Source organism: Aythya ferina, assembly GCF_964211825.1.
Source record: "Aythya ferina genome assembly, chromosome: 6".
Classification (NCBI taxonomy): domain Eukaryota; kingdom Metazoa; phylum Chordata; class Aves; order Anseriformes; family Anatidae; genus Aythya; species Aythya ferina.
In genome coordinates this window covers 14,614,796-14,641,075 of record NC_140303.1, presented here as the reverse complement: position 1 = coordinate 14,641,075, position 26,280 = coordinate 14,614,796, and the positions used below count along the sequence as shown (strand labels likewise).

Genomic DNA, 26,280 nt, shown 5'->3' with positions numbered 1-26,280 from the left:
TCTTACTGTCCACTTGCTCCATATGAGGGCTACCTATAATGCTCTGGAGTAGCAAGCTTAGTCCTTAGCAAAACCATCCAAAGAAAGAACTCTTAAATATTTATTCCTAGCTTCTAGGAAATTCTAGGAAAGGGAGTCATTTTTTGTTTCCACATGTAGGAGGTTTGTAACTCTAAAAAAAACTTGCATTTCATGGCTCAAGACTATCATTTTCCTGATGGCAGGCTCTGGCTACCTTTTAATAATCTCCTCTTCTGACAAATTTTCTTCCTCAAGAGAGCTGCTTTTCCTCTAATAGGGCACTTACTAGTTATTTTTTTCCTTTTCAAATAACCCATAATAATAATATTCGCAGACACAAAACATCAAACAGCTTCTGCTAACAGTGTCTGCTAGGTCTGAAGCTATAGTATGATCTGGTTTCCTTATGAGTTCATTGTTGCTTCAGCATATGCCCTCTGTGATGGCAAAACAACAATGCTACCACGTTTGTTGGCGTAACACTTTAAGGCATGTAATCTGTTTCCACTATGTAGCAACCAGCCACTGAGGTAGCAGCAACAGCAGATTGCTGAAGTTTTACAAAACTGCTTGTGTGGCAAGTGAACAATGATAGAATTTCTACTCTATGTTATTTTTGACTATCTGGCCCAAACAAGTGCTGTAACAATTTCCTCGTGTTCTGGAAATGTTTGTGCCAAAAGATGGGACATACTGGCCTTTTGCAAGTAACATGTTTGGGTTATGCTGGTTTCCAATCAGCATTTTCACAATTTTAGCATTCATCGCTACACAGCATCAATCCGTGGTCCCAACCGCTCATGTTCAAGGGACAAATAATTGCAAAAGTTAGAAGTTTCAGTGTTCTGTCCCTCTATCTCTTTAACAACTAGATATGCAAGGATGGAAAAAATGCCACCGAAAGGAGGATTACAGCTGCTCCTGTGGAGAAGTGCCTTAGGCGTGGCTAAGGAAATTGGGATTAGAACATCCATCTTGTTGAGAGCACATGGATTCATTAGGCCAGGCTCAGTCTGGCAAGAGGGACAAAGCAGACAGTATTAGCAGACAGTGCCATTAACCCTGCGTTTCTATCTAAGCAGCAATTCCACTCGCTAGCAAACCGACCATCAGGGAGATTACCTTGTACTTGGAAGTATCCCAGTTATGAACCAGCCGTGCAGGGATGAGGAAGCTGTCATCCACATGGCAGGTACTGCAGTAATACCATCCACTGTAGCTGCACACCTTGGCCTTCCCATTGGACAAGCCTATGGGGCGCTGACAGCCTGGAGAAGGGAGAGGAAAAAAACCTGTGTTTGTACAATATGCCAGAGATGCACACTCAGGATACAATAGGAAAAGTAATTATTCCCTCATCTGAGGTCTTCTTAAACAAACAAACAAAAAACAACAAATCTCCACAGTCATTTCTCTTTTCTTAAAAATAGATAAACAAATATCTTTCTTCTTGGACTAGTGCTGAAAAAAACATACACTAACTTGGGCATCTAAGACAAGGACAGTTCAGAAAGCAGTCACAGGGTACTTAGCACCTCTCAAGAAACAAAGGCAGAAAACCAGCTGTGAGAGGATGGGCGTTTAAAAGCCACCAGCATCTGAGAAACATGACCTGAAGTCCGGACAGATAATACCAGACCACACTCCAGCCAGCTCCCATTTCCCCCCCCAGCAGAACGGCCAGCACTCACAGCCTGGGGGAGCGCAAGCCAGCCCCTGCTGACAGCCAGACGGGATGCTGACTTGGCAGGTAGGACTTCACCACAGAACTGGCGCGGACATGGCAAAGCACAGCCAGATTGTGAATATTAACTGCGAGCAGCAGTCACACTGACAAGTACTCCATGACCTCTAGTAGTGGGGCACTACAGACCAGTCCTCTGCATTAACTAAGGAAGAAGAAATAATTAAGACCTTTTCTTCACCTAACCACCTGTTTTCAGAAAACACATATAAAGCCACTGTATTTGACACCCTACCCTTTCTCTCCACTGTGTCTAAAATGGGCAAACAGGTTCAAATAATAAATATTAAAGTGGAGGGCTGGAAGACAGATGGCACAGTCACATTAAACTACCTGTTCAGGAAGCGGGGCTAAAAATGTTTGCGTAAGGCATAATGAGATGTCTGTGGTTGTTATTAACACCTCTTTCACACAGCACACGATGGTATTTCTGCTTTTCCTTCACTGCTCATGTCCTCATGTGACATTTAGAGCTCTAGGCACAATTAGCACCAGAGCCTCTCTCTGGTACGTGCTGTAGGCTGAGAGTTTCTGCTGGAGCTGGTTAGTAATGCTGATTAGCAGAATCCTTGTACATTACTTTTACAGTAAAAATACTGGTTAAAGTTTCACAAGCAGAAGTAAACTGACTGGCTGCTTTTGTCACTATAACTGAATTAACGGTTGGACTTTTGGACTTGGTGATCTTAGAGGTCTTTTCCAACCTAAACGATTCTATGATTTTGTTTATTGTAACTATGCAACTTGTCTTAGAGAAAAAGCATTTATTTATTTATTTTCCCCAGTATAAGTTATTCTTATTTGGGGAGAGCTTGCATCTCCACTACCCTAGGCATAAATTGAACTCCTCCTTATCCCCATTAGCTCATGCTACCATGTCCTCTCCGCTCTAATCAAAATCATTAGAATAACCTGACCAACACAATTAGTTCACTTCCTCCACTTCCACACTCCAGAGCCGCTACTGACGCTGCAATACACACTATCAAATAAATCAGTGTGAAACACTGTCCTCTCTTTCTATCCACCTCCCTTTTTTTCTCCCCTGAAGTGAAGGTATGCAGTTTCTTATAAAATGCAAACATGAACAGAGTTCAGTTGATGACATAAATACTTGAGCTAATATTTCCTCCTTTACCATTCATAAAATGAGGGCATAAAACATAAGTACATATCAAGCGATATTACTCAAGATACATAATGCAAAAATGTGATCTCATCTGAGCTAATTATTAAAGAGAAAAGCCAGATATTATGACTGTAGATTGTTGTCACTATAGAAATATTTTTGTGTACAGTACAGAGTGGCAGCACTTTTTGCAAGACAGTATTTTTTAGGGCCGAAATGTGATGCAGATGTGCCTTTACATGGGTAAAGTGAAAACAAATAATTCAGCAATGTGTTACAAAACAAGATGACCTATGATTGTGGCTTGGGATCAGAATGTAGAAGCTAAAAATCTCCTAGAGAGGCAGTTAATACCTGAAGCCTGTCAGTGTTCAAGAAGTGGACAGTACTCTCATTAATATGCTTTAACTTTTAGTTAGCCCTGAGGTGATCAGGCAGTTGGACCAAATGATCTTTGAAGGTCCCTCCCAGATGAACTATTTGATTATTTTCTAACAACTTTGTACTTCCCTCAGTGAAAAGCAAGCATTTTTCCTGTCCTTTCTTTTCTGTTCTGTACTTTTTAAAGAAATGCAATTTCCAGACTAGTCATTTGAAAGAATTCCTGTGCAGTCCTGCTCCACAATGCTGTTACGCATAAAGTCAGCAGGCACGCCTGGTAGTAAGCTCAGTATCAGTACTCCGTAGTGCATATAGAACTTTTCTTTTTATTTTTAAAATGCCTTAATACATCAAGGCGAAGGTTTTGAACAGCTGAACAGACATGAAAAAAACAGTCTGGCTCATCTAACAAGATATTTGTCTATTAGCTCTGGAAGATGCTCGCAGAAGGTACTCACACTGTTGCTATGGAGCCCATGTTTTTAAGAGCACAACAGAGGTAAATCCTACTCCTCTGGAAGGGAAGCAGAAAAATATGAGCCCTCCTCTGCTCATGGAGCAAGATGAAGGAATATACAAAAGAGAGCATTCCTTGCCCTTTCCAAAGCTAAATAGGATCAAGCCCTCAGAAAGGATAATGTTTGTGTTAGCACTATCGCGGTACAGCATGCTCTTCTGTGCCAGCATGGCTGAAAGAAGCGATGAGGGATCTAAATCCTTCTCTTCACAAGATGCCTCTGAATTTAGTATCACAGAAAAGCAATGTAGCATCAGTCTTGATGCCTCAACTGACTGGTTATAGCGTTCATTACATACAGCAATCCCCTCACACTGGATGAAACGGAGGCTGCTAAATGACATGTGGAGTTTTTTTAGTTCAATGTGTTTGGGCCAGCTGATGCAGTACAAGTGGTAAAGCTGGGGATGAATGTGACTGATGTCTCCTCACTCAATGCCATTAAAACCTTTACAAACATTCCCCACTAGCCAACGCCTACCTTTCCGGGGGGCGAGGATGGCAATGGGACGGGACACACCATTCACCTAACCACTAGTGCACTCCCTGCCACTGCACAAGCTGCTGGTTTGTCTTAGCACCCTCACTCCCCTCAGTTAGACTGATGGCAACAATATGCTAACTCCAACTTCTTAGCTTTGAGTTGTCACCATCCTAAATTAAAATGTTTGTAGCTGAGAAGGCCCCATTGTAAGGCCCAGTACCCTGCCATCTCCTAGAGCCAGAAACTTGTTCCAGTCTATGACGAGAGCTTCCTCCGGTCACGACTGACAAAGCACAGAAGTGCTGGGGGCCTCCCCTCCTCCTCCTGCCCACAGAGGGCTACATGCAGCACATAACAACTGAAGGTCTCTGAGGTGAGGAGGGTCTCAGTAGGCAAGCATGGCTTTATATAGAGGAGAAAGTGGAGGAAGTTTCCACTCAAGCAGCATGCACTGCTTTCTCCCTTATTCCAGTACTTCTCTGAGACCATGCTTCTGCTTCTCAGAAATGCATTTTTACACAGAGTATGTCCCTCTGTATGAAGGATGGTGCTTCATATCCTCGAGTAAACCATATTCTGCAAAGCTACATAACAATTGTAAAGTACGGGTATTTTAGATGGGAATGTGGCACAGGTGCCTACATTTTCCCTTAACTTAGAAGCACTGCTGTTGGAAAATCACCATCCTTTCCATCCCTATCTGTTGTGATTCATAATGATGGCTATTTCTACAATTCTTTCAAATCAAGTTATCAAAGCACTGATTTTCTTTGATGTTATGCAGTTCAAAGTGATGTAGTGTGACAAACATATTTCCATGGCATAGACCACTTATGCTACTTTGTGTTTTTTTTAAGATGGGTAAAAAATGAGCAAGAAGAAGAGAAAAAGAGGAGGAGGAAGGAATAGCACATGCTTTAACGTCCTTGAAAATCCTGCACCTGGCCATTCAGGTACATAAACTTGCCATCGTGTTTACCAGAAGCAAAACTAGTACAGATTCCTGGCTTTAAACTCTTCAGCATCTTCCCTGCAAGGCAGTCAGATATAGCCAACCACCTCAGAGATCAGTAACACAACTCAGCTTTTCTTGGGGGGAAGGGACCATTTTGTGTTTGTAGAAAAAACACTTGCCTGTAACTAGACAAAGCAGCTTCCACAGGATGGGGGAAAAAGCAACACTACTTTCACCAATCTTCTCTCACCTATTCCTAATGCTCATACAGATTATTATCCACATAACATCTGTACAAAGGTCTGGCAAACCCCAAGCCTAGAGTGAGAAGAATACTCTAAAATTTACTATTACCCCAAAATCATCCCTACCTTAAGGATGTTATAGAGCAAGCTACAGATGGAAGAAGTGTGGCTGTCGGTATACTGTTAGCAAAGTGAGGGAAGGAATAATCCCAAACCTTTCATCACAGAAAATATAACAAAACAGCACTAGAATCAAGCAGAGAAAAGAGGGGTTAGAAAAAATAGCAGCAAGAAAGTGCTGCTGGGCACAGATGAATCTCTCTCAATGATACATCTGTGAGCAGAGCAGGAGTATCAACATCAAGAGGCTCATCTCCAAATATTAAGATTTAGGAAGAAAGAATTATGGGAAGACAAGGTAAAATATGAATGTGTATATATATATATATACACACACCACTTCTGCCACTTTCAGGGTGATGCAGAACTCTTATGGTCACGGCTGACGCAGAAAACTTCTTTATCCACGTATCTTTTCCTTTATCTGTCTAGCAGGAAAATACTGGAGCAAGCTACAGACTGAAACAGAGAACGTGGAAGACCAAACTAGAATTAAGTACACAACTGTTTTCCTTATTCAATAAAGTTCCTTGCTCGGTATCAGGAAAAAGCAACTCCCTCATGATTGTGTACCATAATTAAATCTGTGACAGATTAGCTTAGAAGCTAATTCATTTAGAAACAACATACAATAAGAAGAAAAGAAAATCACCCACGGACTTCAAAAGGCTTTCAGCTTGATTAAGCCATAGAGCAGACTAAGCAGAAGGTGCACAGCAACAAATTTTCTAAGTGTTAGAACAGACATACAACATTGCTGCTTTGCACAAACAGAAAGAGGTGAGAATTATACTTTAGTTGCTGGCCTCACGTTTCTGTGCATCTGCCCTAATTCACTCCACCATGGGAACACTCAAAATCACAAGAAAGACAGAGATACAATCTTAGCTCCCCCTGTGCCTACCCAGGTTTGAATTTGCATCTACACTTTGTCCTTTTCAGAGCATTATTTTTTTTCCCACAGCAATTCTATTTCTAAAGAAATAATCAAAACTCCTAAACCTCTAAGCAAACTCTGATCTTCTATTCACCTTGCCTACTATTGTCTGATCTTACTGACTTTCTCAAAAAAAGCTGAAAGATTAAAGGCAAGAAATTTTTCCCTGTTGCAGCCATGTGGGTTTGACCCTTATCCAGTTACAATTACCCAAGCAGAGTATAAATCCCACGTTATTTACTTCAGCACTATACAAACTCTGCTTTAATTATAATCCATATCAGCTTCTCCAGAAATAAGAATGGGTTCATTAGTCCCCAGTTCCCAAATTTTATTTTTTTTTAAATAGTTAGACTCCAAAGGCCTCCTGAGTCTATGGAAACCCTGACCATTAGTTGGAGCTTAAAACTAAGCCCTAAATTAACAGCCTTCCCAGCTTTATCAGCGCCACTTAAAGATATAATGCATAGCTCCGTTCCCCACAATCTCCAAGACAGATGGGATGGATCAGCCTCTAGGCACCGAGGCCTTCCTCCCAGCAGTGACAACTGGTTTAGGTAGTCATGCGATATTTAGACTGCTAGGGTTAGGTGTAGTAAACAACATCCTTTATGTCAGTCATGTTGAACACACAGGTCTGTGACCCTCTCCAAGAAGATGAGCAAAGAAACAACCACTGGAGGAAAAAAGCCAGGTGACAGCACGCACAGGTGCACACACAACATTCCGTACCTATTATCCTTATGCACTGCAGAAGACAGTATACAATCACACTGCAGGTTACACAGTTGAATTCCCCCTTCCCAACAAAACTAATAGCAATTAAGCCCTCCAATAAAACATAAAAAAATACAACCATGAATGTCAAAGCCTAAGCTCAGACTTTGCAATATGTAAGTCAAGATTAAGACTTCAACAAATCACGACCCAAAATACCAGCTGTGTTTCTAGTGGCTGCAATGAAACTTCACTTTTAGAAACTGGCTTTTTATTTGCTTGGATCTCCCCACTTGAATCTCAACAGAATACACGTTTTTTCACCTTTAGCATCAAATGCTAAGGAGGGCCAAGATGCCATTTTCCCCAAATAACTTGTTCTGAGAGAATTTGAAGCAGTGATAAAGACATGCTTCACACACAGCTGTGGCTTGTGACTCCTTTAACAGATGCCCAGTTTGCATTCTCCCTGGTGCTTTGAAAAATGTCTTTCTTGTCATTCTGAGGATCACAGCACTGACGAAGAATAGCACACACCTCAAGTAATTTGGCTTCTTTCCCCATGTCCCTACAGGATTATTCTCCGCAATATGTGGTGCTTTGCTGAGATTCTGATGCACTCCCTGACAGAAGGGGATCGGAGTACCCATGGAGTGACTTAGTGGCAGGAGCTGGTCATTCACCAGCTCTTTAGTAGGGATGACTCAACACACTCTCTGGGCCAGCTCTTGAAGCCTGTCAGCTAGGAGTAAGCTGATGATTTTGAGGGTAATTAATAATGGTATTCCTAATCCTACAACTCATCACACTCATGCTTTGTTTTCAATGCTGAAAAAGCAGACAAGAATACAGCAAAGAGCAGGCCAGCCATTTGTGTGATCAGAGCTGGTGCCAGTGTCTACAGCTGCTGCCAGGTCATTTAGCAAAAAGAGTCTCTACTTAACTCAGTTTTCATTCCTGCTCTGCAGTTAGTTTGAATACCACTTAACCCTGCACTGTTCACTCATTTACTTGCACTGAAGGCTTCCTGGTTTGCAGAGCTTCATTTACTTGATACAGTGACTATTAACAAACCTAGAAATCATCAGCCCTGTTTCTGTTCAAATACACAGCTGCTTTTGTACCTCCTTCTAGCATGAGCAGTAGCTGTGAATTGAGTGTGGCTACATACTCTTCACCAATGTTAGCTGAATTTCTTCTTGGTTGCACATCACTACCACAGCACTACCTTGAGCACACGCAGCATGGCTCAGACTGATGCAGCTCAGGTACATGCCAGAGTGTGACAGTGCAGAAGGCCATACATAGAACCTGGAACCCTCCCAGCAGCTGGCCTCTGGTTTATTCTCTACCTTCTTTTACATTCCTTCTGATCTCATGAACATGTAATAGTTTTGCCAATAACACACTGCTTTGGCATGTGAGCTGCCTTGATTGATTTTAGAGCTGCTAACCCAACAAATGAGGTCTCTTGTGACATGATCCATATGGAGCCTCTGGGATCTCCAGAGAAGAATTTGCAGAGTTTGGACCTTTCAGGGCTGAAAACACTGCCACTTGTCCGGATGTAGCTTTTACCATCCTGACACAGATGAGACTTAAGACATTCAGACTTCCTGTTTTTGATATTCTCTTGTTTCAACTTTACACTAACACATTCATCAAGACATACAGGTGGACTGCTTTCACAGGACAAATGGACTGAAAAAAAAGTCAAAAGTTCCTTGGGGGCAGTGGAATTAATACTTAGCACCCACAAGCCTGGAGGAAACAAGGCACAGCCAAGGAGAAACACAGAGCTTATGCTAAGAGTAGGTAAATGCTCACGTACAAAAGAACTGAGCTCGTTCTCCTAGCACTATGGGTAACAGTAAAATAAAAACCCAGATATTTTATGTTGGAAACAAACAAACACCAACAACAACTTGCTGAAAACCTGCAGAGTTGTTCACAGACAGATTAGATTTATAGGGTCACCTACCCCAATACTTGGAGCACCCCTTAAACTTGCCAGGACAAATACACATGTTTATCAGCCAAACCCCTGTTCCAGCTTTTCTGCCTGCAGGGCTGAGGCAAAGAAGTTAGTACAACACCAGTAGAGGACTGCAAAGTGCATGTACGGGTGCAGGACCAGCACTGAACTGGCCAGGTACTCATCTAAACTGTCCTTGTAGGCAGCACCAGGCCAACTTCAAGCCAAGGTGCCAGGAAGGAGGTGAAGGACCTAACTGCTACAGGCTGAGACAAAAGCTAAATGTTTTCACTGCCATTTCCCCACAGGCAAGCCATTTTAAAACTGGACTGAAGAGCTCACTTACCTTACCTCTGAAAATTAAATGGCTTCTGTGATCATAACTGATCAACAATAAGAGATCTAATCAACTCAAACAAGCAAGAGACACCATGCAACGTCTTCTGATCCCTGCCCAAATGAGCTGTCACATGATCAAAGACACCGTGGACCAACAACTTCATGTTTTGAAACACAAAGGGTCCACTGTAAATGAGGTACTCCCTGCTACACAAATTCAAGTCACCCTTGCCTAGAAACATTCTTCCCACCCCTCCTAACAAGTCAGTGGCCTTGTTTAGACAGTGTATTTTCCAAACACTACTTTAGCCATAGACAAGGGTTTCTTTTTGCTCAGCTGGTTTTGGCGTAACTATGAAGAAAATCAGAGTTTAGAAAACACCACTGTTAGCAGTTGAAGTCTTACTTCTGAATCAATAGAAACAGGTCCTGGAAGTGACATAGAAGACTGGAAGACTGTGGTCTAAACTAAAGCTATTTAAATAATAAAACCTTTACAATACAAAACACATTCTTAGGGGACATTACAAAGTCTCAAGGCAAAGAACAGCTGAAGACTTGGAACAAAGATATCAACTGAAATGAAAACAAGCACAATGTACTTGCAGCACTTGGAAAGCACAATCCTAAAAGCCCTGGACAGGTGAGGACAATTGTTATTTGGAACTAAACCAGTGCAAAGAGTACTGACAGCTTTCCAAAGGACCTTCTGGTATTTTATTATTGTGCTATGTTTGCTAAGATTTGTCCCCTACTATTTCTAATCTAGCAACTTGCTGCTATCTAATAGGTGCTGTGTGTGATGATGGTTCACAAGGCATCTGCTAAATTCAAGAAAGAAGCACCCTTACTTTTCAACTACTTTTTTTTCTGGGGGAAGTTGAACTAAGCCAACACTGCATCTGGCTATTTTTTTTTAATCACACTTGCTGGCTTGCAAACTACTAAGAAAATACTTTCTTTGTATTAAGAAAAACAAAACCAAAAAAAGTTTAATTTTACCCTACTAGGAGCTGGTTTTAGACCACAGGAGTGAGCAAGAGTAGACACTGCACGATCTGGCATGATAATGTTATGTTGCACTGAGCTCTCCCCATCTACTCACAGGATCACAGCACTAGAGGCAGAGCGACTCCTTGAAAGCCAACAGCTTTCCACCTGCTGCTCAGTCTGACGGGGCTGCAAGCTCAGGAAATAGCCCATTTACTAACCTTGGCTTCTCTGCTCCTGGTATTCAGTTCAGCCAGCCAAGTCAGTGGTGCCATAATAGCAGTATTTATCCTTTTGGCAAGTGAGGAGACACAGAGAAAGCAGGGAAAAAAAGACAGAAGGCACCCCAGAACAGGAGTGAGGAAAGCCACATAGAGAGACAAGAGTGTAGAGCACATTTTGCAGAAGGCAGGACTCCCACATCCATTAGGAAAAGCAACAGGCATTCCTGGCAGACGCAACTGACCACTGAAAAAATGTTTGTTTGTTTTAATAAAGAACAGAGAGGGAAAAAATAAAAGGTGAAAAAGAGGAGAGACGTTAAAAGAACAGGAGCTATGCAAAACAAACAAACAAACAAAAACAGGAGGCAGGGAGAGATGCTGTTTGTCTTCCTCATCTATAGAAAAGTGAAGGCACAACCCAAGGGAGAAGCAATAGCACAGGCTGCTGGGGAAGTCTGCTCCTGACAGACCTTCAGAGAAGTTCCTCTGGGACTGACAGCTGCCCTTCCCTGGGAGCCTGTAGGTAGCCCAACAGGGAGACAGCTGCCACTGAGTGCCTGCCACCTCTGCCTGCAAGATGCTGCACCTGCCAAACACATGTTTTGATGGAATCTCACCCCAAATTTGTAATGTGAAGTTTGGGGATTTCTCTTGAATCCAGTTGAAATAAAGGAATAAAAAGTAAACCCAAACAACAGATCATCCTAACAAGATGTGTCTCATTGGCTACATTACTAAAAACCAAATCATAAAGCCTAATATTTACAAGCTTGAACGTAGAACCAACTTTGACTTCATGCCCATTTGAGGACATGAGTTAGGTCCCTCTAAAGTCTCACCTGAGCACATCAGTGCTCACAAATGTCCCTGTTGCTCAGAACCCCTAACACTTCCCGCAGGAACACTGGTAATATTCCACACAACAGCCTCAAAGCAAGATCAAGCCTGCAGTTTTGTGAACATATGAAGTACAGAGGGGGCTGCCATTCTGGTGCCAGCAGTTTCTATCTAACTTAACTTTCCAAAATGTATTGCTGTTCAATGCCAAAAATATAAACAATCGCAGCAAAGGTAAAAGGGCCTATAAAAACATGTCTCAAGGTCTCACCGCTGTTAATCAGTAGCCTGGTAGTTCATTTTCTGAGATTATGAGGAATAATGTCCTGCCTTCCACAGTTAAGAGAAAATTAAAATATACAGAAAGGCTTTTGTATCTGCTGACCAAGCAAAAGACAACTTTTTCTCAGGCTACCCCGCTGACTCGTGTATCAACAGTTTGTCCCCCTGCCCCATGACTACATCTGACACCACCGCCCTGGCTTATATCACGAGTTGAAAAGTGCTAGTCAGACTCCAAGATAAACTTGTCAATAGTGAGGTGCAGACATTCTTCCCTACCTGCTTGTGAGTGTCAGCTGTTTGTCTGGGAGCAGTCCCTTGAAAAGGTTTTACTAAAGGAGAAAGGGAAAGGGGGATGCAGAGGGCAATTCAAACAGAAAAGAGAAGAAAAAAAAACGCAGAGGGGAACCCCACAAAAACCGCAAAGAGGAGAGAAGAAAAAAGAAAAAAACAACACCCTGTCCCCATCAGGTCCTCCCAACAACCTTCTTTATCAGAGGTTCATTGTCAATCAATTAGCCAAGGCAGCAGGGGTCTGTAGGAAGGGGGGTAGCTTGAGAGACAATGGTCTGCCCTGTTGTATTACTATTTAATCACTTTTCCTAAATAAATAAAGCAGCCCTGAGGCGCTGTCATGTCAAGGGAATTTATAACAAAAAACCCTTCATTTTTCATTGGTCATTACTTTTCCTTCCCTCCCACCCCTGCAGGACTAGAGAGGGTTATTACTGTAGCCTTAAGTTCCATCTTTGTGTTGCTTGCCTTTGATTCCCACTCGGACCTTGCCACTTTCTGGCACTAATTTGTCAGGCCGAACAAAGGAGGGATTTGTACCTCCTGTAAGGTCTCAATTAGGAAAGGCTTCTGCTGTATTATGTGCCATTGGGACAGGACACAAAGACGGTAATTACAGGAATTTGCACTAAATGGCTGAAGAATTCACAGCAAAACTTTTCTTCCTCCCCCCTCCTCATCCTTTTCCAAGCTTACCCCTCCCAGTAGCCCTGGGGAAAACTGCTCTCAATGCCTGCAAGATGTAATTACCAACAGCAGGCCCCTTAGGTTAAACAGCAGCCCACGCAGGGGAACAGCACAAACTGCCTGCAGGGAGCAAGGTACAAGCACAGAGCCTCAGCTTGCTGGTGTGCCTCCAACGTCTCCTCAGCACTAGCTTTTCTGAACCAGACAAGATTTCCCAGTTTCTCCCAGTTATAATTACAAGTATTCATTTCTTTGTGCTGTGGTAACAGCTAGAAGTTCCAGCTGACTCTTAAAGACCAACTCGGAGGGTCTCTGGGCACACAGCGAAGGCGTGCTCCCAAAATGCTGTGTATCCCGAGCCTCTGGTACAGGTAGTCCCACTGGTGTGCTTCTCACAGACTCATCACAATTTATATTTTTCTGAACAAGCACTTTTGTTCAGTTCTGCAGACTAAAAGGAGCCCACACAAGCATTGGGAATGCCTAATGTAAGTCAGGAAAAGACTCCATGCAACCCTGGCCAGTCAGAGCACTTTATTTTTGTGGGGAACTCAAGTGTTCCATATTTGGGAGAGAAAATCCACTCTTTCCTACAGAAAAGTCTCCTCCTCTACCATATAAAGCAACACTAAAACCTATTTCACATTATAAACACAAACTGTGTTGTCATCCTGGGACCTGATCCCGTTGGAAATCATCCCTGGATCATTGGAAATGCCCATCTGAAACCCTCCTGAGCCTAAGTCAGAAGATGAAACAAAATGACAAAATCTTCCTCTACTGAGCTTTGAATGAACAGAAATGAGAAGAAAGGGGTAAAGTTTGAATATAATCTCGGAGACTGTCTTAAAAAGGAGCTGTTAATTCTGCAGTCTTCTTGGCTTTCACAAGGCCTGTCTGTTGGGTAATACAACAGGTTGGATCCATCTCAGGGATGCTTATTTGTCCCAGAGTTTCCCTGCAGCTTTCATTCTCACAACTGTCTCTAAGGGTAAAACATCTCTGTTGTCTCTGTTTTAGAGGTAGTAGATTTTTTTTTAAGCTCTTAGGTACCCAGTGGAGTTCAGTTATTGTAGTACCTGGGCACCTTTAGTTTCAGCAGGAGTTTGGCACATAGAACAAGGAAAACAAGACATGAAGTCAGAGAGAGAGTTTGTAGCCAAGAACAGAATTAAATTCAGACAGAAGCCCCAAAGACATGACCAAACGGGTAACTGCAGTGAGGCCTATCTTCACCATGCTCCTGCTACCAAAGAAGTAGCATACACTGTGGAGTGCTGAGCAGGAGGCACATATGCAGGTGACCACTATGGAGCTGCAAAACCAGATACACCCATAGCCAGCTCTGAGGGCAGCTCCATGTTTCTGGGCCTCAGGTCTCCCTCGGCAGGGATTCAGGCCAGCCAGCTGGCCCTGGGCCTGCACAGCCCCCCACCCAGAGTCATGTGTGGTTCCAGAGCAACAGGAGACCCCCACATCAGACAACTCCCCATCCTGGGGCAAACGCAGCACCTTAGCAGCTTCCCTAACAAAAGAGGAAAACCCTCCTGAAAAGCTGTTTTCTGATGCAGCTGGCAGTTTTAAGTGAGCATAACTAAACTTAGTCACAGAGCTCAATTTTGGCACAAGGCTCTCAAATTTGTTCCGCAAAGGTGCCTTTACTAAAGTAAAAGGACAATGAACTGCATTCACATGAGTTCCCTCTCTTTCCCTTTCACTCCCAAACAGGATAAAATCATGCTCTTGCCTAGGACTAGAGTCAGCATTCAGATGATCTGAGATTTACAATTAAATGAAGAGGCTTAAGGTCATGTTTTCAACTTTGCTTCAGGAGAAGAATGGAGCAGGTAAGTTCATGCCTGAACCTCAGAGTATGTGTCTATAGAATGTGTCGCTAAAATATATGGTATGTCAGGGAAAGCACAAGCATTGCTTGGAGAAGTGTCCCCAAAAGGTTCAGAACTGAAATGGAGTTCCAAAAACAAATCGAAGGAGACACAATACTAAAAAGAAACACAACTGCTTGATGTTGGACACGTGTTCTATCCAGAATTCAGACCCCTTTAATTCTGGACCACCTTTCCAGACTCCTGAAGCAAGAAAACAGCTCAACTGCCCTGTAAAGAAGCCCTGGCCCACCTATGTATGTCATGCGTGCATGGTCTAACACTTCAGAACTCATCAAATGCTGGTGAATCCCTGTGTATCTTAGAGGTTTTTCTCCACATTTTAGAGAGCAAAGAAACGCTAACACACCAAAGTGTCTATGGCTGCAGTAAGAGGCAGGAGCAGCTGTATGCTGCTAAAACAAATATAAGCTCTATCAATTGACTTTTTTTTTTCCCCTGCAGAAGGTGAGTGGGTGCAGATGCTGCAGTCTGGTTGCTTACCTGCACACTTGAAGCTCTGAACTGTGAGCCCTCTCTCTAGAGACAGCGTAGTCAGGATGCTCAGGAAGCTAGTGGTCACAGACTGGCGTTTACTCTTTCTAAAGTCATTTCCAAAGGGCCGACCTCCAGGTTTGTTCCGAAGCGTGACCTGCAGGTTCTGACCTAAACTTCTAGTGGCATTGGCTGCTGCTTTCAGTGCCTCCATCCACTCCAAGGCCCTCTGACGGGTCTCTGCTCGCAGGCGGAGGACATCTTGAGGAAAAATGACCTGAAAGCAAGAGTCACAGCCATCCTGAGTATCCGTCTGGACCGATAGGCACACATCGATATTGTAGCTCAGCAGAGGATCTTCATCAAGCCTACCCGGTTGGAATGCCATGAGATAAGACCTGTTCAAGACAAAAGTAAATGCCTTCCAGTTATTCTGGATGGTTAACCTGTAAAGAGTCCCTGATTTGAGAACATTTTGGTACTCTTTATTATTTTCAGTCAAATTCATGGACAGCAAAAGTTCCATGGGCTTCTCTACCAATCCATTTGTTTGAGGAAGGTCACTGCTATTGTCAGGCTTTGGCACATTCTCCAGTTTCTCCTGCTGTCTTGTGAAAGTAGACACAGAAGCACGAACCGCTTCCCAGAGTTTCCGTCCCCAGTCTAAAGCCTCCCATGGGGACTCTGCCTTCAGCTGTAGCTGAGAGCTGTCTGACAGGGCAGCGTCCACCACTTTGGCTTCAATGCTGCCAGTAACAGTGACCCTTTGAAAATGCATGAGCGGATACATGGTGGGAAAAGTCTGGTTGCCACTGCTGTCCAGGCAATACAGGTACAGCTTGTACGGGGAGAGCTCAGCATAGCAGGTTTGCCAGTAGCTGTCATTGTTTCTTCTAATTTCTAAGTATCCCTTCTTCAGAATATTTGGAAATGTTGTCTTGTGTTCTGGAGGAAACAAAAACAGAACGTTACCATTAATTCTTTCATTTCACTTTGCTCAGTCGTTCTGGCTTACACATCTCTCCTGTTACGAACATATTCTGAGACTAAGATCATGGAAATAGCCTTAACTCAGCCGCCTGTAATTATCAAACACAAGCACTGACTACCGAAAATACAGCATTTCATTCCCCAGAGATGCTAAAACGCTTTACAGAAAGGGGATGGGGAAACAGTGACAGACACCAAGTAATTTTCCATGTCCGGCAGGGGGCAGCCCCGGCCTCACCTCATGGCCTTGCCGGGCACTCCACACCCAGCCAAACGCCAGAGACGGCCATGGGCAGTGATTTTTTGGGGGCTTTTTGGCGTGACCTGGGACCAGGATGTTTTGTGTTGCTCTTTTTACCAGAAAGGAGTTATGTTGGTTTATGAGAATCAGGCTTGGGGCAAGCAGTTGGGACCAAAACTGAAAAATAATAGGCTGTCCAGTCTCAAAGCCACATATATAACTGTCTTGGCACTGCTGATGTTTGGATCGGACCCTTTCAAATATCCTGGCCCAAGGCAAAGTCAAGGGGAGCTTGCTTTATCCTGAGAAAACCAGCCAGCGTGGGCACCAAAGGAATACAAATTTAGGAGTTATCTAAAGCACTGCTGAGTTTTAAAACAGGTTTCAGTGCAAAATTTGTTCCAATCTGACACACCCTGCTTCAGCCACTGTCAACACTTGTGAGCATTGTTACTTGATGGTCTATGCAAGTTTTGTTGGTTCCTGTACAAATTCAGCAGAGTTCACTGTTACATTCTAATGCCAACATTTGGCATCCTGAAGCAACCCAGGGAACAAACTCTTGCTCTATTTGACTTGTACTTCACCTTTCCAGTAACAGAGACCTGTGAAGGGTCTTGGCTTTCAGTGGCAGAATTAAGAGACAAGTGATGAGGTTTCTGCCTCTGGTTGCCCATCTCCCTTGGAGGTTTCTGTTCCCAAAGCAGGAGCAAGGAAACCACCTGGGAACAGCTCTTCATCTGCTGCCTGGCACAATTAGGCCAAAAAAATACCCAGCATCAATTGACCTTAATGCAAAGTGTTAGGAACCACAGTGAGAAGGAGCTCCTTCACTAGCAGTTTGTACCCTCAGGCTGTGAGCTTTCAAAGAGTGATGGGGCAGGCAGCTGGAGGCAGAAAAAATTTTCAACATCTCAGCTTAACCACTTACCACTCAAGTTAACAGCCCACACTCCAACAAGTTTTAAACGTGATCACCTGAGAGTATGCCTAGTATGTCTTCAATGCAGAGCTCAGACAGCAGAAGCACCTGGGTTTGACAGAGGCCAAGATAATCCTGTATATAAAGTACTGCGTCCCCACTGTTCTGGGCTTCCCAGGATGGCTGGCAAAAAAAGTTCTCAGTAAAGACCAACTTTAAATGTTTATAAGGATTCAGTAAAAAAGCTTCAACCTTAATGAACATCCATGAGACTTAATTGGCTTAATATACTTAATGTGAGTATGCAAACCTAAGACAGTTAAAAATGAGGGAAGGATGCTACCTCCTATCTACACTAACAAAATAGGACACGCTTAGGTTTTGCTTTGCCAGCTCAGCCTCAGCTTCCCCACGTAACCCACATACTCTGAATGGAGATGGCATTTAACACCGTGTTCAAAGCACTCTATACTTTACCTAGAAAGATTTTCTGCATATATGACAAAAGTCATAACAATTTTAAAAAAATCATTACTTTGGCACTGTCTGAAATGGTAGAAAACAATATAACTGTATCTTGCAGACATATGCTACTGGAGAATATTTCAGTTATATATGAAAACTGAAAACCCAATCTAAAACTTAAAACGGTAGAGAAAAAGCACACTTTCATAACCCCAAATGGATACACGCATGCGCGCACACACACTAAAAGAGAACCAATTTAGTTCACCATACATCTCTGGCCCTGACATTCATTAGTATTTCTGCGCTAACTCAAAAGTCATTAATTTCTCTGAAACCCACACTAATCCCTTTGTAGTGCAGATAATGGGCAGCCATTCTAGAGTCATCTTCCCTTTCTATTAATCCAATCAGGGAGGCAGCGCTTCTGCTTCTGCAGCTCCAACTGCAATCTCTCTCGCTTCCATCAAGTACAGATGACAGTTCAAGCTTCTCCGTAATAAGACAAATCGTAACCTTCCCCCAGCCACCCCTCCTTCATCTGCACACAGGTTTGCTTGTCTTTTGTTGAGTTACAGAAAGGCTATCTCTCCCTGCCTTTCACAGAGGCACTCCCTCTCCCTCCTTCATCCCACTCTTTCCCTCAAGCCCCTGTAAATCAGCTCCACTGGCTCTTGCCCTAACTGAGACAAAATCAGCAGCCAACTTGATTAACATTCAAATGCCTCCTATAGTTAATGTTAGGGCAGTAGATGCTGGCAGAGACAGGCACACACACCCCTTAAAGCCCTCTGCTCCTTTGTCACCTCCATGCGCAGTGTGCTACGTAATACCTTGCTTTTTGGAGAGCAAATGCTACCACCTCTCCATCCACCTTCCAAACAAAAACTGCATTTCTCTTCCTCCCCATGGAGACAGGAAAAGTAAATTGAGGAAGAGTTAAAGAAAAAAAAAGAAGTGGAAATAATCACAGTAAATTGCTCATGTCTAAGCCATTTGGAGTTCCAATTTCAAGATAAGAGGGGGAAGGAGGCAGAAGGAAACAAAGAGAGACTCAGCAGCTGAGGACAGGGCAATAGGCTCCTCAGCATCTCTCCTCTCCTTTGGGAACTCCCACCTCATTCCAGCTGGGCACTCTGCGCCACGCACACACCTGCTGCTTTCCGTGTCTGGGAGCCTGAGAGGGAGCCCAAACGTTGTCTCAGCACACCCAGGAGATTTATGTTCCTGAACAACTGACCGTACTTGAGTCTCTGCTGGTAAGGCACGAAAACATGCCCTGCTCTGCACTACTGAAGCATTTCTGATTACAGGAACACCAAGGAAAGGAGTAGAAGCGGAGATGCTCGGTTTCTGAGGGACTTGCCTCTTAGGTGGTACTGCTCTCTGGATTCTCTAATGCTTAGTATGAGATGAGCACAAGTTACAGAGCTTTTGTCAGTGGTCCTCCTCTCAGATTCCCATAGTACTCAGCAGATGCCTTTGTGACCTAAAATGCTCCCTCAGGTCAGTGTGTTGCTGCACTACAAGCTCCATAGTTTTTAGAGATGGCACTGCCAGACATGGTTGGAGAGTATAACTGCAAAAACCTGTGGAAGTCACCTTAAATACCAAAACACTTTTCTCCAACAATTTCTCAATTCAAACACAGTTTTAGCATGGCAGTCTCAGCCAGAGATACAAGCTAGGAAAGAGGCCTCCTGCAAGTGAAGTTGGCCAGCTCAGCTTACTTGTACTTTTTGTCTACCTCAATTTTGCACATCGTTTCCCACACTCCCTCCTGTAAGCTGCAGCATTTCTCCCCATCAGGAAAACAATTCACTCTTTTCATCTTCCTTAGGCTTAGGGAAAGCAAAACATGCTTTGAAAATGCTGAATTTGGCAACTTCTTAATTTTAGATTTGTGCATTCGATGGTGGGGTTGGCTTAGCTGTTCAGCAAAATATGCTGAATGAAGTGCCTAAAGATATGAATAAAGAACCTAGACAAATTATTATTTATATCTTTCCTTTCAGGTGTGTTATTTTATGTTCTTTTAAACTATATGAAACTACTGAAGTGTACATGATCCCTACTGCCCAGCCAGTCCATCCAAACCTTTTTGTTCCCCAGCAGCAAGTCAAACTCTTGTGAAGTGCTTACTAAGTAGACCACCAGGACCCTGTGCCTCCTGACACAGAGCCTGTGCTGGGGGGCAGTAAAGAAGGTGTTTGGATTCAGTCAAAGGGACAGAAAGGTGCAAGGCCAACCCTGAACAGCTCTGGAACGAACAGAAGTATATATAATGTGCAGAAAGAGATGGTTACCTACCACCAACTAGGAGATGCACGAAGCAGCAGCACTTGCAAAAGAAGTGAGAATATTAAATGAAGATGCATTTGCTGATCTTTGTATAAGTTCACTGAATTCAGCTTCAAAAAGAAGAAAGAAGGGGGATAAAGTGATTGACAAAGCCATGAAAACAGGGTCAGTTCACATTAGGGGAGTTAACTGACACCACTAAAGGAGAAGTTGCTGTAATAGCAACTAACCTGAAAATTCAGTTATGAAAGTCATCGCGACATGACTGGAAGCAATCAGCACTGCCCCAGGAGATGAAAACTCTGTTCATTAGCTTTACGGAGTGCTGTAACTCCAGAGCAAGAATCTCCACAGAACATAACCCTCCCGACCAGCATGGCCTCACAACCAAACTCATTGGTGCTGCTTGCTGCAACCCTCCTGCACTGTGAAGTTCCTGACTGTACGCGAGCCCCTCCCATTGCCTCCCACTGCACTCTCCTCACCATGCCTCTGCGCCCTCGCATGGCCTCCCAGGCAGGGCAGGGGAGCCGGGCACACTTCCCTCCATCTGACACAGCTGCCCAGCCTGGCCCCCTCTGCCACCGCTCTCTGCCAGCCCCCTGTGGCCCTTCCAGCTCGCAGGGTGCCCATGCCCGAGAGGCCATCAGGTGCAAGCTGAAACAACTGCAGCACACCCCGAGATAGCCGGCGGTGTTAGAGGGGAAGTATTATCTAGCAGATGAGATGAGGTGATACAAATTACACTCCCATGTGAACCCACTCAAAGCACCTCACCTCTCTTTGTCCCTGTCACCCTCCCTATCTTTACTGTGTGGTTTATTTAAGCTGCAACCTCCTGGGAGAAGGGGCTGTCTCTTGCTAGATGCACTGACAGTCCCTGGCACTTATGGACCCAGCTCAGTGGAGGACATCCAACTACTTCCAACTGGCACTGGATTTCAAATAACAATTTTGCCTCCTCAAATCTTGAAAGGCTCCAAACCTCTGCAGTACAGCTAACTATTTCTTGACTACCTTTTAATGCTGAAAATAGATTGGCCACAGGGGGCACCGGCTCTCCAACTGGCTTGATACTTCTGGGATTATTTCCAAGTAGTTTGAGGCTTCCTGCTCTCCAGAGAGGAAGGTGCAGAAGTGTTGTTTCCGCACATCTGCCTCTCAGATGGCAGCACCATTATCTTCTGCACAATACCACACAGCAATAACGTTCTGCCATCCCAGTGGCAATTAGCAGCATATTGGTCTGCCCTGGCTGCGTGACTGCTACTTACCACTGACAAAAGATAGTGCTATACGAGTGGTTTTGCAAAACCACAAATGGCAATTAGACTTCAGAAACCTCCCTGGGAGACCAGTGAGGAGCTAGGCTTTACGCAGAGGGGCAGTGTGAGGGCTCCGCAACTCCACAAGTCACACCTTCAGCATCTCACACTGCTCAGGATCTCTGACCACTTTCGCCTCTGCAGCAGCTCCCTTACCTACCACAAAACCTCACTGTTCCAACTAACTGTCTTTGCAGCTCCTTCCTGAGGAGGTGAAAAGATGTGAAGAGAGGGAAAAAATGGTAAATCAGTCAGCAGAAAGAAACAAGTGAAATCCTGGCCCCAATTGGAGTCGACTTTTGCCTTGTTAACCAGCTCTAGAGCAGTCACCTTTCTCCAACATGCCTCTTTTGCCATGCCACAGTGCTGCAACCAATCCATAGATGCAGCATCCTGGCAAAGCATACTGCTGAAATCAGTGGGGCTGGCTGAATATGGGCACAGCTCCCTGTTGGTGAAAGCTCTGCAGTTCCCTGAGCTCACATGCATGGCAGGCACACCAAGCAGCTACCCAGGAAAAATACTGTAGCACCCACACTCTTAGGAGTGGTTGTGTTTGAATGAAAACATCCACATGACTGTCAAAGATAACTGCTCACACATTGTGTTTTAATGATCTAAGCAAGCTTTCGCAGGATACTACAGAAGCAGTATTCTCCCTTTGTTTGCCAGGCCACATGCCCAGAAACACAAAAGCCTGCCTTGAATTTGCTTACAACTTTCTTCTTTGCTAGCTCCACTTACTGCTTGACACTGGTCTGTAGTACAAACAGCGCTCATTTCTAGTATACTAGCTGTTTTGCCAGCAGGCCTTAGGAGATACAGACCCAAAAGGCACAGCTTCTTTTCAGAGCCTTTTCTTTCACAGCACATGGAAAGGATCCAGATTCATTTTATTTGTATTATGAAAAAGCAAGCAGCAGGAACAGATAAGCTCATAGAAATAAATATACTATGAAGATAAAAAAAATAATTGTGAAGAGCTAATCTATGCAGCAACTCGGCCAGCCTAGAAGGACTGGGAGACCTCTGCAGGCTCTAGAGGAAAGTCCTTTACCACGGTGAGGACTGAAAGGAGTGGCTGGAAATTGCTCTCAGTACCTCATATGCATTGGCTTAATCTGCATTAAAGCCCTGGAAAGGGATACCTCCACAGGCTGAGGCCATTAGGACTCTTTCAACTACTGCGACAGCTTTTAGCCAACCTTAAAATACATTTTTGGTCTCCTGTGGAGAATAATTACCAGTCCTGGATACACATACCTGCAACACCTACTTTCTTGGCTTTGTTTTTCTGTTTTCAGCTCAGCTAGCAGTAGCAGCAAACTATGGCAAGCACTCTAGTAAACACAGAGGGGAGAAATACCACAGCTACCTTCTAAACCCTGCACAGCAGCTGAACAGAACAGGTCAAGGAAACAGACTAAAAGAGTTCATTTTCAGAGCACAGTTCTCCTTCCTCAAAGCAGGTACCACCACCCTCGAACCATCCCATGCAAAAAAGCTCCTGGAGGGCACATAACAAGCACTGACAAATGCCTTGGACTGTTGCAAACACTAGAAAAGGGTGGGCTGAGCATCTTAGAGGTACTGAGTGCTGCTGGGCTACAGGAGGGTCCTGGCAGAAGTTCTTCAGCCACCCTTACTAACCCCTTTCCTGCCCTTGCTCAGTTCACCTCCAAGATCCCAGAACTCTACCCTACTGGGTCTCCTCTATAAAAAAAGCCATTTTGAAGAGACCTGTGCTGCTGACAACTTTGAGCCCAGCAATGTGACTATGCAAGTCACCATGTGTAAGTAGAAGGGGTGTAATTTGCTTCGCCCGGGAAAGAGGTGTGATGCATCAGGGAACACATTCTGCATGCAGAACAGAGCCCCCACTCTACATGAAGCAAAATATCTCCCTTAAACAAAAATAGCAGCAGGTATGCATCCCTTGCACACAAAAGCACCTACCTTCCTTTGGGTTACAGAAACTATGCCCCAACATAACACAATAACCAACAGCTTTGTGTGTGTATACATATGTACTACATATACATTTATATTTTTATCTACAAACATATCCACAAACACCCATTTAAGCACCTGCTTTTCATGCCCCCAAACAGCTGACTTACCTGGAAAACCTAACCTAAAAGCAGCCTACCTGTTCATAACTGGAGTCATTCCACCACTTGTTCCCCCCGCCCCATGCTTTCACAACCCCTTTGGTTTTAGAAATTCCTTTGTTAAGCCATGCCTTTATTTATATTATAAAACCTTTGTGGCACTGTTTTTCCTTTCTGTGCCCAATTCACTGCTAGTATCTACAAAATAAATCATAGAGACAGGGACAGTGGTTCAGTGTTTCTGAAGCTCTGAGCACAACCTCTTCCAGTGTGCTGCTTGAGAAAGGGAAAGGAAAAACTGTAACTTGGTGAAACACTACGCCATACGGCTCACTAGAGATGCCTGCCTCAATGTGACAACAAGACTTCCGGCACCCCATACAAAGCTGGCAGAGAAGCCTTAATATTGACAAGCACAAATACTGTGCTTGAGTTTTTGTTAATTGTTTATAGACTGAATAGGCTGCATTTCTTAAAGAAACACAGCAGCGATCTCAGGCCTCACAGTAAAGCTTTGTATACCCTCTTTTTAATGGCCGCTCATTGATTTCTTTATAAAAACTGACTTTGTTTGCATTTGCCATTCTCCCACTAGTTTTAGCATTCAAAGTTTTTTTTAGTATAGGAAAATCAGGTAAGAAAACTATTATAAATGCAAACAAATGATTTCTTCCTGAGTCATAATAAATGAAGTAGGAGCAAAAAGTAAAACAAGTTTAGTTTTTCAAACCATCAAAGGAACAGAAGTCAAGATTGTTTTAAAAAATGATCATTAACCAGGCAAATAGCTAGAACTGTATCAAAGATATGAGAGCCATGCTAATTTCTATCATTTTAAAAGCTAGCTCAGAGGGGTTTTTGTTTAGTTGCTTTTAAACAAGCAGCTTCCCTTTCAAGATAAATATTAAATCCAAATAGAAAAGCCTTAACATCGACAGAAACAATAAAGCATCTGTACAAACCTGTGTTTCCTTGGATGTCCTCTCCCTTGGTTAATGCCAGGTAAGAGAGCAGAGCACAGTTATTGTCCTGACCAGGCAGAGGTGGTTGCTGCAGAGAGGTGCCCGTGAAGACCATTCCCCAATTCACATGGCTGATATCAGAGCGCGACCTGTTGTGCCCTGGCTTGAACTTGGAGGATTCTTCATTCTGCACCAGGATGTCGTTCACTGAGCGAGGTCTGTCTCTCCTCCGCTGGCAGATATTGAAGATGTTAAAAGCTGCAGTCTCCCCTTCCCCTGCCCAAGCAAGGCTGTCAGCAACTGTTCCCCTCTGCACCAAGCGCTGCTCTTTGGCAGGGAACGCTGTCTGAGCTTTGGTTTCCAACAGGCCATTTTTGCAGTGATCCCAGATGAGGTTACTTTTGGCTAAGGAGGTGACGTTCCTCAGATTCCTGCTTTCTGTTATCTGATCAAATACCTCGTGCCCAACCAGCTCAGGAACCTCCTGCACACTGTACACCTCAGAGGGCTGAACGATCTTTTCAAGCTTAGTATCAAAACTATTGAAAAAGTCTTCAGTCACTTCCAAGGCAGGGCTAATGTCATCAACTTCAAGAGCCTCCATATCCTGGGCTGCCAAGGGGGACAAGGGAAAGAGCTGCTTCACGCCTGCCCTTGGCACACTTAGAGATTAACAAAGACATGCACCAACCACGATCCTTTGTGGTGGAACGGAACCAAACCAACCCTTGTCTTCAGATGCGAGACTTAACATCCTCCGATCGACTTGGCTATAGTGACTCTATGAAGTAACCTCATCGTGACAGCAGGTTACCTGTAAAGCAAAGCAAAGCATGATGTCAGTACAGGCCTTTTCCCAGGTAACTGTTTAACTGCACCATTCTTTCCAAAGTCACAGTGTTTTATGTCTTCTTGAACTGGAACCTGCAGAGAGCAGGGTGGGGCACCAAATAAAGAGGACCCAAAGCGACACAAGTGACTAACCAAGCTGTAGAGATCTTCACTGGGAGGCAGTAGTGACTAACACTGAAAACACAGCCACCTAGGGAATGCTTAGGATAGGCTGCTATGAGGCTGCAAGAAAAAGTTGATAGAAGAAGGGTAGCAAAATAAGGCAACAGATCTCAAATACTTTGCCTTTTTCTCCTAGATTGCTTGCACTCCCAATTTTAGGAGACTGGCATTAGTTTTGCAGCTGCCACTTTGCTACTTTTCTGCATAAACAGATTGATTTATTAAATATCACAATGCTAAGAGGCTGCTGCAGAGCAATGCATGAGTGCTGCACATTTCTCTCTAGAATATTGCTGGGAACCTGTGTGAAATAGTGCAGCACACTAGGTCCCAGAAAGACAGTGCATCCTACGAGCAAAAGAAAACACGCCATAAACCATACTGTCATAAATCTGTCAATCTTTACTTCCAAGCAGCTGACTTGGCAAAACATAATAGAGAAGGGTTTTAAGGCTGGAACTATTGCAGAACTGTACTGACCCACCTGAGCTCACTCCAGGAAGGAAGGGAGGGTTATTGCACTCCCTGTGGTGCAATAGGGGGGTGTCTCATTGCCAATTTCTGTCTCACCAAGCCTGCTGCCTTTCAGCCTCCCCCTCTTGAAGCTCCACCCACAGCGCTGCCATGCCCAAGGGATGTGCGGGGTAGGTGCCTTTAAACGGGGGAAACCAAATACACACACATTCTTGG

The 26,280-nt window shown here is 43.9% G+C and overlaps 1 protein-coding gene across 1 annotated transcript in view; it reads right to left on the bottom strand.

Moving 5' to 3' along the window:
- PLEKHM3 (pleckstrin homology domain containing M3) overlaps nt 1-25,184 on the bottom strand; it is a 77,740-nt gene extending 52,556 nt beyond the window's left edge. Inside the window, exons 1-3 of the mRNA XM_084523051.1 lie at nt 24,577-25,184; nt 15,269-16,204; nt 1,144-1,289 (exon numbers count right to left, since the gene is read on the bottom strand). Of these exons, the coding sequence (XP_084379177.1) occupies nt 1,144-1,289; nt 15,269-16,204; nt 24,577-25,180 (1,686 nt within the window). The 5' untranslated portion in view covers nt 25,181-25,184. The remainder of the gene's footprint in view (nt 1-1,143; nt 1,290-15,268; nt 16,205-24,576) is intronic.
- Nucleotides 25,185-26,280: the final 1,096 nt, after the last annotated feature.